Consider the following 14,326-nt stretch of genomic DNA (forward strand, 5'->3'; position numbering starts at 1 on the left):
CTCCATGAGGTCCCCACCAGTTGGAGAATCGGCGCTGCTCCCCCCCGGGCAGCAGGTCCCCCTCTTTGCCTCGTTGCTTCCACCCCATCTCCTGCATCGCTCCTGGGAGGGGACGCCCGCTCCACGGGGCTCTTGATGCAGAAAAGCCCTTCTGGTGGGCTTGGGGGGAGGACACCCCTCCACACCCCCTCCAGCCCCACCGCTAAACCCTCCCCTTGGCAGCGGGTTTAATCCTCGCAGGCAGAGGGTCCGGGCTGCATTGCCATGGGCGCTGGATTAGGGACCGGCCCCGCCACCCGCCTTTGTCCTCCCTATTGTGGAGCATTTTGCTCGCCTCTGCTTTAAACCTTGTAACCATTTTGCTGCCTTTTAAAACGGGGTTGAATAGGGGGTGGGATGGAGAGGGGTGAAGAGAAGCATTCAGGCTGCAGCTGCCCCGTCTCAGCACATTCCCCGTGACCCCCACGGGCACTGCGGCGGCCACCGAGCATCATTGGCAGCTCGGCCGCCGCGGGACAATCCACCTGCTTGCTCAGGACAAGCACTTTCATGCCTATTGGGATTAAAGATTTTAAGTGTCGTTCCAAATTGTGCGGATAAACAGTCTTGTGAAAACTTGTTATCGTGGCAAAAAGGCCCCCGCCACCACCCTCAGTCCCCGGCCTTTTGTTCGGGCAATTTTTATTGCCGGATTGGATTTGATGAGGTTTAAGGTTTATTCTTAGGACTCCATTGAAGAGCTGATCCTTTGTCTCCTGCCGTGGAGCGTGAAGAATATGAAACGTAGGCAAAAATAAATCTGCTTTTCACATGCATTAGCCCCCAGTACACGCGGGGACCACCAAACGCAGCTGAGAGCAGCAGCATCCCCATCCCTGTGCCTGCTCAGCCTCTGCTCTGGGCTCGTGGGCTCTGCACCCTCTCCCCGAATCCTCTTGGCTCCTCCAAGCTGGGACAGTAGCCAGCGGTGACTTTCTCCCAGGGCAGCCCGAACTGCGGTGATAAGGATTTAGGAGGTGTCAGCTCTGCAAAGAGCCCAAAACAGGGCTGTGGGAGAGAGAGCGGAGCATCCCTCCCTGCCCACCCCCTCCAAAAAAATCCAGCCCCACTGGCAGGTCAGTCCCTTAATCGCTTCATTTATCACCAGTCGCTTTGGGAGAGATTAATCAGCAGGGTAATTCCTGGGGAAAGGTTGCTCCAGGGGCTGCCTTTCATTTTGGGAGAAGCTCCCTGCGAATTTCACCTTTATTGCTGGGAATCTGCTCCAACACGCTCTGCAGCGGCACGGCCGCAGCTGCCCCAGCGCTGGGGACATGCCCGTCCCCCCGGCTGTGTCCCCCCTGTCCCCGCGGCCATGGGGCTGCTGCAGAACACGGGGCACAGCTCCCGCCTTGGCTTCCAGGCAGATCTGGCAGCACCGGAGCTGGCGGCAGGCGCCTGGCACGAGCCGAGAGGCTGAGTTTCTGGAGGGCCTGGAGCCAGAGGCAGAAAATCATGTAAAATTTGGTGGATTGGGCTCATTCCAAGCTAAAGAAAACCCTCAGGGTATGCCAAACCTGCTCAGAGCTGAGCTGGAGCAGCGCTGGCCTGGAGGAGCACGGCCGGCTATGGGAGATGCCTCTCCCAGTGGCTCCCAGTGTGGTACTGGGAGGTCTATGGACCCGAACCCCCCTGGCCAGGAGGTGCTATGGCCTCATCATCACCCTCGTGCTGTCCCCCATCCACCACGTCGCTTCCCACTGTGCATCCAGCACGATGATTCCCCAGATACCCAGTAATGTTCCAGCTCCTCCTGTTTGGATAAAATATCTGTAATTACACGCATGCCTAATTTGAATTATTTCCACAGTGCAATCCTCACGCTTTGGACCCCACTAAGCAACTTTGCAGGAGGGTCCCCTGTCACCCAGGAGAAGGTGGGTGGTGGCACTTCTGCCCCTTGGGTGGCGACCAGCACGGACACTGGGTGACCCACAGAGTCCCTTCCCTGGGGTCCGGCAGGTTCCCAAATGTCCTTTAGATGTCTGCTCCCATAAAGAGGAGGAGGGAGGGGGATGTCTACATCTGCTCTTAGACCCACCATGGTCACCCCCATTTTGAACATGGGAGGGTGTGAGACGTTAGCTGATGTGCCCAAGGCCCCGTTTGTAGCTGTAGAGATGATGGATGCTTTCCCACGGGTGATGCTGCTGTCAGACATCATGGAGCTGGTGGAGAAGGTGCTGAGTGAGTTTCTTTGGCCCGTGCTGGGTGAGACATCACGTTCGATTCTCATCATGGTCCCTTCTGGCCCTGCAGCCGGTGGGCTCAGAAGTGGGGCTGGCCGGGGTACAAGAACTGTTACATCAAATGTTCAAGGTTTTAAAAGTTGGGTTTCTTCCAGTGTGCAACCCAAGTGAGTCCTTTTGAAAGTTTTCCATGACGAGCCACCCCCGACACAAACGTATCCCAAAGCACTGGGGGCTGTGGGCAGAGCCCGCGTGGGCAGCAGACACCTCCCCACCATGTTTTGGGGGGCTGGCTGCTCCCCAGAGGGTCAGTGTGTCCTGGCAATGAACATGTCCAGCCTGAGACACCCCGGTCTGCTGCCCGGCCCCTGCCTGCCCGCTGCCCGCACTGTCAGGCAGCATCGTCTCCGCATGGCGGGTTTCTTTCTGCGCGGGAGAGTCGAGCATCCGCTCCGAGCTACGCTGAGCAGCCTCTCGCTGTCACATCGTGTTATTTGCTCCATGAGAAGTGACTGATGAACCTTCCCCCTGCCTGCAAAATTCCTGGTAGCCACCCAGCATCGCCAGGGCACAGGGGGGACAGTGGGCAAGGGGACCCCAGCGCCCATTGCTGCCCCATCGCCAGCATCCACAGAGGTGGCCCAGGTGGCTCGGAGACTGGGGTGGGATGTTATTTGGGGACTGGGAGGTGACATCTCAGCTGGGTTTCAAAGCCATGTCCCTCCTGGGGACAGCGTGGGGTGGGCATCTCCCCCCCATGCTCCTGCCTGTGCTGGGTTTGGGGGTGAAGGACTGAGCAGGGCTGAGCCCCTAATCGGGGGCACGGCATCCCCCCCCACCGCATTGCCCCCAAATCTCCATTCGTTCTCCATTATTTTTGCCTTCCCCTCCTCCCCCTCTCTGTCTCAGCTGCCTGATGAATGAAGGATGGATTTTTAAGCCTTTTTTACCCCCAAGGCCCGCAGCGCTGGCTGGGCTGCTATCGCGGGGATAAACGCAGCTTTTGGGCCCAGAGCAGCATCGGCAGCGCCGCTCCCCCCGCGCAGGGTTATCAATCCCCGCTCAGCATCGCCAGTGCTGGGCTGGGTCCTCTCCACTGGGAGCCCTTTTTCTACCCTCTGGCCACAAGAAAGACCAGTGTGGCTTAATTCTGCACAGTATCAACACCAAACAGACTCAGACCAACGCTACTGGCTCCTCTTAATTCGTCTTTGTATTCCTCGTTTTTCATGAATTTTTAAAAAGTTTCCATTTCTCTCCGCGCCTCTGTCTTATCCGCTGGGTTTTGGTGGGTTTGCGGGGTGTACGTGCCCTGGTGCCTGCTCATCGTCACACAGAAAACAAAGGAGAAGGGAGGTCATCTGGGATCTCCACACCCTGGAAAGTTTTTGGATGGCTTGAGAAATAAACTCTCCCCCAGCTCAGCAGATGAAAGGGCCGGCACGGTTATCAGATCCGCGCCGCTCGGGCGCTGGCGCAGCGCGGTGACACGGTGCTCACCCGCCAGCATTGCTCAAATGTCAAAATACAGATGGTGCCACTCGCAGGGCAGGGCTGGAGCCGTGGGGTGGAAGGAGACTTTTGGAAAGCCAAACAAAACTATCTGAGCCCTTGATGGACTGAAAAAAACCCAAATGCATGTACTTGTTTTGCTCTGGTGCAAAACGCAGCCTCCATCCATGACTGGGGAACTGGCAGCTGCCTCGTCCCTCCTGGCCCTGTGCGGAGAGCGGAGAAATTACAGCAGAATAGAGAAAAATGGAGATTCCAAGATGGAAAGCACAGATAGAGCCCATGAATGCAGCCAAGCCAGGCTTGTTCAGCACTGGCGTTTATGGTTTGACTCCAAACACAGATAAGATGGGAGCCTCCCTCCACCGCCCTGACCTGAGCCTCTCTCTGCTTCCCAAGGCACGCAGGGTCCCCAGTGTCCCCAGGGATCTTGGTGGCAGTTCTGGCCATCCCAGGGGCTGAACCTGGCTCGGGATCTGCAGCCCCAGGGTCCATGCTGGTGGTGCTGCTGTCCCACAAATGAACTGGGACCTGTCCCCAGCAGCCCCCGGCCCAACATGCAGCAGCCCCGCGGGGTCATCTCCCCCATCCCGGAGCCAGGAGACATTTGCAGCGAGCCCCGTTTGGGGCTGGGTAGGTGTTTCTTGGCCATCCAAGCAGAACCTTTGTTTTTAAGCCCTCAATCAAATGCTCATAGACAAGCAGCTCGCGTGGCACTCGGGTTATTATCCCCTTGGAGGAATAAAGTGCAGCATCGAGGCTTCTGGGATTCAAACCGATGGTTGCAGGGCTCTAGATATTTCAGTGCTGCTGCTGCAGCCCAGGCAGGCGTCCCCTCCAGCCAGACAGCCAGTGCATCGCACGGGGAGCGCGCTGTGAAATAATGATGTACAACTGGCCTTGGGGCACTCTCTGCAGCTTGATTGGCCTCAACGGCAGAAGAATAACTGAGAGTTTATTGCTTCTCTTCTCCTGATCTTCACTCCCAGCTGTTTTCTCGAGGAGGTCTGGATCTCCGTCCCAAACCCGAGGAGCTGAGGAGTGGGGCTGGTGCCCAGGATGGGGCTGTGGCAGCGCGGGGTGCGGGAAAACCCCCCCGACCACCATCCAAGGCACGCGATGAGACCTGGGTACCTTTGGGACCCCATCCCCATCTCCTGCAAATTCTGGAGCATCACCCAGCACCCAACCCTACTGAGCACAGAGCCCCCTCTGCTCAGCCCTTCCCCAGCACCCAAACCTTCACCGCGATGCTGCACCCAGCGCTGGGCTCTGCCGCTGCCATCCGGGGAAAAAGGGAGCAAAGAGCATTTTCATGCCCAAAGTTGTTGGCCATCCCCAGCTCCCGGTGCCATTTGCAGAAGGCAAAGGTGAGATGGTGGCAGATGAGATGGTTTTCCCTTTTGTTTTGAGGAGCCGTGCTACAAATAGCCTGATTTCTAAGATTTCTCTATCATTAAAATGTAAATGAAAACAGACGCGAAAACAATCTGAATTTCCAGCCGAGTTGCTCTTGCTTAATATTCTACCCCGAAGGGGGATGTGCGGAAGCAACAACATTTCAAAGGGAATCATTAAAGAAGGCAGGCTCAAACTGCGTTTTCATCAGATACTGTGGCAGAGCCCAGCACTCGGGGTCTTGCCCATCCCGCCGCTGCTGAAAGGACGAGCAACAGCTTTGGAACAGAGAAACATCCAAACGGGGGCAAGGAAAAGGCGCAGGCCGAGCGAGGGGAGCAGCCCCGGTGGGATCTCCCTGCCCGTCCGCAGCAAAGGGAAGAACTTCTGCTGTAAACCAAACATGAGACCTGCAAGTCACCGAGTCGCAATAAACAGCCGATCCCAGGATGCTTTAAGTGCGTCCCTGTCTGGATCTTAATGGCCTGAGATGATTAATTTTCTTTTGTGCTTTCATAGCATCAGTTATCACGCTATTCGATTTTATTTTTAAAGACTTTTTTTTTAAGACCACAAAAACTGCAAAGAGTTAGAATGGATTCAGATTACAAGGTAAAGTATTTCCCTACAAAGCTTCACAAATACTTGATTTTTGTTTTTAATGCTCTTATTTTAACTTTCAAAGAAAGGCAACATTTGCCAAATCTTGCTTTGTGCAGTAAAACCAGGCCACTGTTACAGGGATTTAATACAATAATAACAATAAACTTTCAGAGGAGACTTAAAAACAAAGGGCCCTGTCTGCCGAGCAGTGAAATTCAAGCTCCCACGCCCCGGGCTCCGTCGCTTGTCGTCCCCCTCGTGCCGGTCACGAGCCCCAATGTGGCTCCATCCAGCCCCACCAGTGATGCTCAGCGTCCCACCAACCGGGTGTTTGGACTCAGAGCATCTCTGAGCCCCCACCAGCTGCATTATCCATCTACCAGCCGAAGATCCAACCCCTTATTTGCTGAGGGCTGGAAATCCTGGAGTTTGGGGCCATCCCTGGGTTGGTCCCGGGGCTCAACCCTGTCCCCAGCCCCATTGCACCCACCCTGCACTGGGACGGGGGGTTTGCAGTGTTACACCCCCCAGGGATCTCTCCTCAAGTCTGGGCTCAGCTTTTTGTCTCTTTATTGTTCCCCCCCACCCTGCAGTTGGTTGGGTTTTTAATTAATTCACAAATCTCACTCGGGCACCGGTGCTGGGGGTGGAAAAACCCCCTCTGTCTGAAGATGATTTTGCAAATCAGCACCGGCCATCGCAAAGCAGCTCTCGGGGCTCCCAATAACCCAGGAGGAAGCCTCGTGCTGGCGGAGCACATCCGCCACTTTGATGTGCTCCCGCAGTTATTCTTTCATTTCTTGAGCAAATAATCTGGATTTTGACAATATTTACCTTGGAAATAATTATTTGTGTAAAGCATTTGACCAAGATAAACAGAGAAAGGCTGGGGCTCTGCAGGGCTGGGAGCGCAGGCGGCCCAAGGGCTCAGGTTCCCCTAAACCTGCTGGAAAATGGGACTTAAAACCAAGAACACGCGTGTCCTGAGGAACCGGTGGAGGACAAACCTCACCATGGCCCCGGCTGCGGAGCGGCCTAAGGACAGGAAAATACAGCTGCTGTGCCCTTCAGGAATTGCCAACCCTGAGTCTGTAAAAGGGGCTATGGCATCCCTGAATTCCCACCCATTGGGGGCTGTAAAGGAGAAGAAGAAAGAGGGGGGAGAAAAAAGGTGAGGGAAGGTTCAAAGGCCGGCTACAGCTTCGGGTTTTCATCTCTAGTTAATCTCTGCAAGGCCTGAGGCAAAGTCACCTTTGGGTCAACACTCAGGTGTTTTTATCTGCGTCCCCATCTGCCCCAGCTGCCCCTCAGCCCCCCCATCTGTGGGGCCACAGGGCAGGGCAGGGGGGGCTGCCCCGGGAACCTGGTCCCCCCCGCTTCACCCCACGCTGTCCCCGGGCAGGGGGTCAATCCTGCACCCGCACTGCACCCCAGCACCCCCACGGCAGGAGACGGCAGCGGTGTCCCGCCTGTTTCTGAAAGCAAAAAGCCTTTTAAATTGAGAAATTCATCTAAATGAACGAAGCGCAGGTATCGGTACAGCAACGAGTGCACCCAGGGATGGGAGATGGTGCTGGGACCTGCGCCCTGACCTGCTGCTCCAACGCATCCCCCCAGCACACTCAGGGAAATGAAGGAACAAATCTGAGCTCTCTCACCTCCAAGGCGTTTATTAAGGTGTGCGACATGCCCACAATCACACGTCTGGGACACAAAACAGGCAGCAGGCGCTGGACATGAATGAGCAGGATGTGGAGGCAGCCAGAGCAGCACCAGCTTTCAGGGGTGCTGCAGGACCCCTCCGGTGAGCTGAGTGTCCCCAGGACTCTGGGCAGGATGGGTCCCCTTGGTCCCCTCCTGGCTGAGCCCTTGGCTGGCAGAGAAACCACCCCGCTGCTGCTCCGTCTGCATCAGCAACTTAAATAGAGTCATACATGTCATACTAACACTTAGTAAAATACAGCAAACAAACACAGCATCTCCTTTTAATCTCTGTTTGATGACTGCTCTTTGTATTCTGTATGCAGTTCTCACTGGATAAAATGCAGATTAGAAAAAAATACTCTCTTTGCTTTCGAGTGATAAATTAATACAAACACCAACAGCACGACTTTGCAAGCAGCTTCCTGATGATGCACCGTGTTAAAGCATCTCCCACGACAGACAGATGTGCATATACACACACTGGCTGCGAGGAAAAACCTAAGTTAACTCTTCTCTAACACTGAATCTAAAAAATAAATATATATATTGGATTAAAATCAGTTGACACTTAAATTTACTCTTCAGCATTCTGAGGTCACTTTTCAGAATGATTTTTATTTCCCTCTCTTTCCCCATCGCTCTGCATGAGTTTAGATCTTATCTGCAAAGCTTCTACATGTGCTTCATGAGGCCGTGCACCCAAAAGCGGCTCCGGACACCTCGGTCCCACCGAAAGCACCAGCAATGTTTAAGGGTGGCTGGGTTGTTTCCGAACAGGCACACGGGTGGGGATGTGGGGTGAGGTGGGCTCGCGTCTGTGCCCCAGGACACACTGAAGTGCTTTGCCAAGGTACATTTAGAAGCTTTGCTGCCCTGAGGCCCACGGAGAGCTCAGAGTCTGTCCCGCCACAGCCTCACACAAAGGAGATCAATTAGATTTAAAAGATGAGCCTCATCACCCAGGCTCAGCAAAGCCCAAGGTTCTGATGTCTACCCAGCCCGACACCACAGTCCCCAGACCAGTGGGACGTGGTGCGGGAGAAAAATTAACTCCCATGCAGAGGGAAAATCGAGATGATGCTTTGGGGACTCTCGGCTACGTTGGAGAGAGATGGGAAGGACGGGGCGGGCAGCAGGCGCCCGGCGAGCGCTCAGCACCAGAGATGCTGCCGACCTGCCCCACACGGGCCCTGGGGGCACCTTAGGGGCTGGGGGCAGCCGCGCCGGCGGGACACGCCGGGCCGTGCTGCATACAGCGGATGAGCTCCTTGCGGTTGTCCAGGATGGTGTCGAAACTCTCCTGCAGCCGGTTCTGCTGGTCCACGACTTTCTGCTGGAGGCCGTGGATCCAGCGCAGCAGGGCCAGGCGCCGGTACATCACCAGCTGGATGTGGTGCTTCTCCTTCTCCCGCTCCTTGAAGCGCTCCTTGTCCTGGAGGTGCTGAACGGCCTCCGCCAGTGCTGGGAACAGGGTCCCGGGCTCAGCCGCCCCTACCTGGGGTGGGGTCCCAGGGCGGGGGGCAGCGGCGGGAGGGTCCCAGGTGCTGCCGCAGGCGCTGTCGGGGCTGTCGATGCTGAGGGAGCTGCTGGCGTAGCCGTTGTCCTCCACGGGGGAGCTCGGGGCCTCGCCGCATCCCCCGCCCGGCTCCTTGGTGGCGTTTTGGCCTCCCTCCCCGCCGACCTCCGCTCCCTCGGGGGGGCTGCGCACCCCCGGCTCGGGGAGACGCGGCCGCGCGGTGCCCGGGCTCAGGGCGGTGTCCCTAAGCCGGCCCTGGACCATCTGTCTCTGCGTTAATAACAGCAGATTATCGGACGGATTTGCGGTGTTTTCGCTCCGGCTGGAGCTCTCCTCTGGCGGGGTCCCCGGCGCTGCCCGGCTCCAGTTCTCGTTGCTGTCACACACCTCTCCCACGAAGTTGGAGTTGGAGTCCTGCCCGCAGCCGGCCCCCGGCACGGCCGTGCCCAGCGCCGGCTCCCCCCGGCCCTGCTGGAACGGGGCGTTCGCCGCGGCGCCGGGCACGCAGAAGGCGAACATCTCGCTGGTCTCCTGCCTGCAAGAGAGAGGCAGAGCCATAACGTGTCTGTTTAGCATGTGGGCTGGCACAACCAGACCTGCGATCGGCCATGGCGAGATAAAATATTACTTTATTTGCCTCTCCTTAAAACTGCTGAACCCCAGTCAGGGGCCAGGCCAAAAGCCAACTGCCCGAGGCAGAAGGGCTCAGCCTTTCCTGGCGTTTGGCTGCTGCTCTCAGTGTGTGCCCAGGAAACATTGTCAAGGGGTGAGTCCTCACCCGAAACAGAAGTTTGGGCAAGCACCTGCACCCATTTCTCCTCCTTGGGAGCTGTAACTCAAAACCACGCTGCACGGCTCCCCTTCGGTGCCTGTCGGAGGACGCAGGCATGCAGCCAGCACGCTCTGCTCCAGCAGTGTTTGTGCTCATGGTACACGCAATTAATTCAATCCTGGTAAAGGTTTGCTTGGAAAGAGCTGCTTTTCCAGCAGCAATAATATTCATTTAAGCAGGTGAGAGTGCCTGGGCTCCTCTGCACAAACTCACCTGTCTCCCTTGGGCTGGGCTGTGGGTCGGGTCTGGTCTCCACCAGCACCCAAACCAGTAACGCCACCAGGCAGATGCCTTCTCTGCAAGATGGAGAGCAGAGAGGGCCAGAAAAGGAAAGGTTAACCCAGCACCTCTTGCCGGGTCATTGGCAGCAAGAGCGGATTTCTGAGCTCTCTCCCAGCAAGGACACGCTCACAGGAATCACACAAAGGAAAACCCATCGAGTGTTCCAGTTTCACCCCTGGAAAGCCACACAGAGGCAGGAACAGGTCTGGGGTGCAGTGTACCCAGCTTGGGGTGTGCGGCAGGGGCTGCAGCAGTGCCGGGGTCCCAGGGCAGAGCCGTGAACATGCACCGTGTCGCGGTACCACCGTGGGCCCATCTCTCAGCACCGTTCCCTGCGTCTGGTGACACCCCACGCTGTGCAGGATGCCCAGGGCAGGGGATGGGGAGCTCAGCCCCACAAGTGCTGTTTACCAGGGCAAGGATGGCACCCGAGAGAGGAGTGCGAGAGCCAGGGGCTCCTGAAGGCCTGGGGGTCCCCCCGCCCCGCCCCTGAGCTGCAGCCATCGGGGTGACACCCGCGTAAATCCGCATCCGCTGGATGCGCCGTGGGAGGATGCGGCCCCGGGGGCACCGAGCCCAGGAGCATCCCCGCACCCCGCACCGCAGCCGCACTGCGCCGGGAAACCGCCGCGGGGAAAGGGGAGAGGGAGGAACCGGGGGCAGCCGCGACCCCCGAGCCCAGCCCGGCCCCGCCGCCCCCCGGCCGGCCCCGCACTCACCGCGCCCCGGGCTCGGGCCGCCGCCGCCGCCGCGGGTGGGAGCGGAAGCGGCCCCGCGTGGGGAGGCGTCACGGCCGCACTTCCGAGCGCGGCTGCGGGGGGGCCGGGGCTGCGCTGGGGACAGATGTGTGACTGTGCATCTCTATACGCGCCGTGCCGCTGGGTGCGGCCACCGCACCCGCGGGAAATCCCTCCGTGTCTGCCCGGCCTAGGGGGGAAAGGGGAGAATTCCCACCCGTGTCAGCCCGCGGGTGGGAGAGTCTCCTGGGGGCAGGGGGCTGGAGCCCCCGTCAGCCACCGCCCGGCGCAGGGTGGGAGCGGGGCTGGGCGCTGGGCTGGGTGCGTGTGGGTGTATCTCCCGTGGGTTTCACCCGGGGTTCAGACACCCTGGCTCCTTCCCCCCTCCTGCACTGTCGGTCCCGTGAGCCTCAGCAGGTCCCCGCGGGGACGGGGGGGACGGTGGGAACCCCGTGCTTAACGGGGCCTTTATTCCCCTCGCCCAGAGCCGGGGTGTCTGTGCGCTGGGAAAGGAAAAGGCTCAGCAACATCAAACGGCTCCCACGAGCACTGGGAGTCACATGAAACACCATGAGTGTTTTGGGAGATAAAGAGGCTTTGTGGGGCTGGGGGGGATGCGCGGCGGTGAGGCCTGGGAGCCGGGGCGGGGGCAGCCGGGTGCTGCAGACCCCCGGTTACCTGCAGAGCTGCCCTGCTCAGGGACAGTCTCACCTCCCTCTGGGTCCAGCTGATGTGAGCATCACCAGTGTCCCATAGGAGCTCGGGATGGACGTGGCTTGAGCACAGCACCATCACCCCACGGGCTCTGCCACCCAACCCACCCTGCCCAAAGGGAGTCTCACCCATTGAGGACTCAGCACCACCCAAAGGAAGAGGAAGAGGTGCTTTCAGGGTGGACAAAAATCCTCTCCAAAGCTCCTGACTGTTGGAGGTGGGATGTAGGGGAGAAATGCTGAGAGCAGATGTTTCCCCCTGATATTGGAAGGATTTGGAGCAGTGGAATAAGGCTAATAAGTGAAAAATAAGTTCTTTTAACTTCCCATCTGCCTGACAGGCCCCTAGGCAGCCTCTCCTGCTCTGGACTGCTCCAGCCCCCAAGGCTTCGACACCTCCATCAAGAAGAAATCCATGAGGTGGGACTGAGAGCTGCACCCAGGGCACTGCGGCTGCAGGAAAGCCTGAGATTAAAGAAACAAACCCTTCCTGTCACACAGGAAAGGCAGAAACCGACTTAAGACACGTCGGGCAGGAAAGAAAAGAGAGTTTGTCCAAACAATGGGCTCAGCTCAGCTCTGCTCTGAGCTGAGTGTTTACTTGTTGGTGCTGCTTGTTAGTGCTCAAAGCAACGCAAGATATTTGTGACTGAGAGCTAGGAGGAAAGTTTCATCCATTCAGGGACCTTCTCCTCCCGTTTACTGAGAGGAGGCGCATCTGAAAACGGGCTCTTTTCACCCCTTGAATGAGCAAAATCAAACTCCAGGTTCAGGCCGGGTTTGGCTGGCGGGGCAGGAGCAGGTTCGCTCCTCTCTGGGTTTACTCATCCCCAGCACAGTGATTCCCGCAGGGCTGGTCAGGGTGGACATGCTGGAGCAGCTACAGACCTGCTGCTTCGGCTCTGGCTCCGCTGGCGGGAACCTCCCCTGGATTTGGGGGTTTCCTCCCCCAAGCGCCGTCCGTGGTGGGAGCCGGGTGGGTGCCGGGTTCCTGGGGGGAGCTGGGAGCATTGGGTGCAGGGGTCGGTCTCGCTGGGGTTGTTTTTGCACATGTTTAGCTCAGGTTCAGCCCAGCAGCCCCAGTCCTGGATTATCTGTATCTGATGCAGACCAGAGGGATTTGCTGCTTGCAATGAAAACAGCCCCGTTTCCCTGCAGAGCTGCATCCCCTCGGCTGCCCCTCACCCCAAAGATGCTGCCAGCAGGGACAGCTTGGGGCGCCGGAGAGGGGACGTGGGGACATGGGGGTGGCTGGGCTGATCCCTTCAGGGACAGGGGGACAGACAAGGTTTGGAGGTGGAGGGGGCTTAGCGATGGATTTCAGAGTCATCTTCCCCTCCCCTTCCCCCACTTTGTTCCAGAAATAAATTAAAAGCTCTCTCTCCAGGAAATTAAAACTCATTTAAGAAGACTGAGCGCAGGACACGATGCGCTGGGGTTTCAGAGGTGGGTGTCCCGGTGCACCTCGAAGCTCAGAGAGGAGAAGGGTGCTGGGGTGACCCCCCAGAGCTGCGGCAGAAGCCACTGCCACCAAAGCAGGTCCCTGGGACCCTGGGTGCAGCCTGGCTGTGGGACCCCCTCTTGCACCCAAGATGGGGAATCTGTCCTGAAAGAGTTAAGGGTGAAACATTGCAGAAATTAAAAAAAAATAAGAAAAATTACAGAAGAAAAAAATGCCATGAACCACATGCGACCCAACCTCCCCAGCGGCTCATCTGAGTTTAATAACGGAGAAGGGAAATCTCCCAAAAAGCTCTCAGAGAAATTAAAGTAAACAGCGTGCTGACCTCCAAGCCCAGGCTGCCCCGCCGCTGACTCGGCCCGGCTGCGCGGCCACCGGCTCCTCGGCCAGCGCTGTAATTGTAAACATGTTCAGGTAAATACAAGCGGGGGGTGCTGGGGGGTCCCTGGGGAGCCTGTGGCCGGGTGGGAGCAGCTCTCAGCGGAAACCGCGGCCGAGCATCAAAGATGTGGCCATAGGGCATGCTGTGGACTGATGGCTCCGGGCAGTGTGGCCGTGCTGTGTCCCCAGATGCGAGGGGCTTGGGACAGTCGAGGCTTGGGGACCAAGGTGGCCCGTGGGCCTAGGAGCCACTGGGACCATCACACTGTGGGGTTGGGGCTGCAAAACTCAACACCAAGAGCACTGGCAGGTCCTGCTGATGGAGGGAGGAGGAGGAGGATGCTCTAAAGGGTTTGTCCTCTTGGCCTCGCAACATATGAAACAACACTCTTATTTTTGTAGATGTTGGGTCATTTTTGTAGGCTGAGGGAAGGAAAAGCAACCCCGGGCTGTTTGAGTGCTGGGGCTCCTTGCCGGGGAGGGGACGGCAAAGCCACCGGCGTCCGAGGGGGTGGTGGGAGCTGAGCATCGCTGCCAGCCTGGCCCTGCTCTGTTCTCAGACCTGTCCCCATCCTCATCCCCTTCCTCATCCCCTTCCCCATCTCCACCCCCATCCCCATCCTCATCCTCATCTTCATCCCCATCCCAAACCCCATCCCCATCCCCATCCCCATCCCCATCCCCATCCCATCTTCATCCCCATCCCCATCCCCATCCCCATCCCCATCCCCATCCCCATCCCCATCCCCATCCCCATCCCCATCCCCATCCCCATCCCCATCCTCATCCTCATCCCCATCCCCATCCCCATCCCCATCCCCATCCCTGTCCTTCAGTGCCCTCACATGCAGCATCCCCTTGTCTGCGTTTCCCGTGGGGATTTTTGGAGAAAACTCCCCTCCAGGGCAGGGGAAGGGGTTGGAGGGGGCTGGATCTGGGTGCCCCACAGCCCCAGTGC

General features: G+C 58.0%; 1 protein-coding gene across 1 annotated transcript; it reads right to left on the reverse strand.

Annotated features, from left to right (window-relative positions):
* Positions 1-7,402: 7,402 nt before the first annotated feature.
* On the reverse strand, positions 7,403-10,843 carry LOC309449414 (UPF0500 protein C1orf216). The gene is made up of 2 exons (XM_082071529.1): positions 10,795-10,843; positions 7,403-9,496 (listed from the first exon to the last, which is right to left on the reverse strand). The coding sequence occupies exon 2, from the start codon at positions 9,478-9,480 to the stop codon at positions 8,647-8,649; it is 834 nt and encodes a 277-aa protein (XP_081927655.1). The 5' UTR covers positions 9,481-9,496; positions 10,795-10,843; the 3' UTR covers positions 7,403-8,646.
* Between the last annotated feature and the right edge of the window lie 3,483 nt (positions 10,844-14,326).

Source organism: Streptopelia decaocto (genome assembly GCF_964273445.1).
Source record: "Streptopelia decaocto genome assembly, chromosome: 23".
NCBI classification, from domain to species: Eukaryota; Metazoa; Chordata; class Aves; order Columbiformes; family Columbidae; genus Streptopelia; species Streptopelia decaocto.

Excerpts from the sequence above, each read along its gene's own strand:
- LOC309449414 (XM_082071529.1), bottom strand. The coding sequence starts at position 9,480 with ATGTTCGCCTTCTGCGTGCCCGGCGCCGCGGCGAACGCCCCGTTCCAG.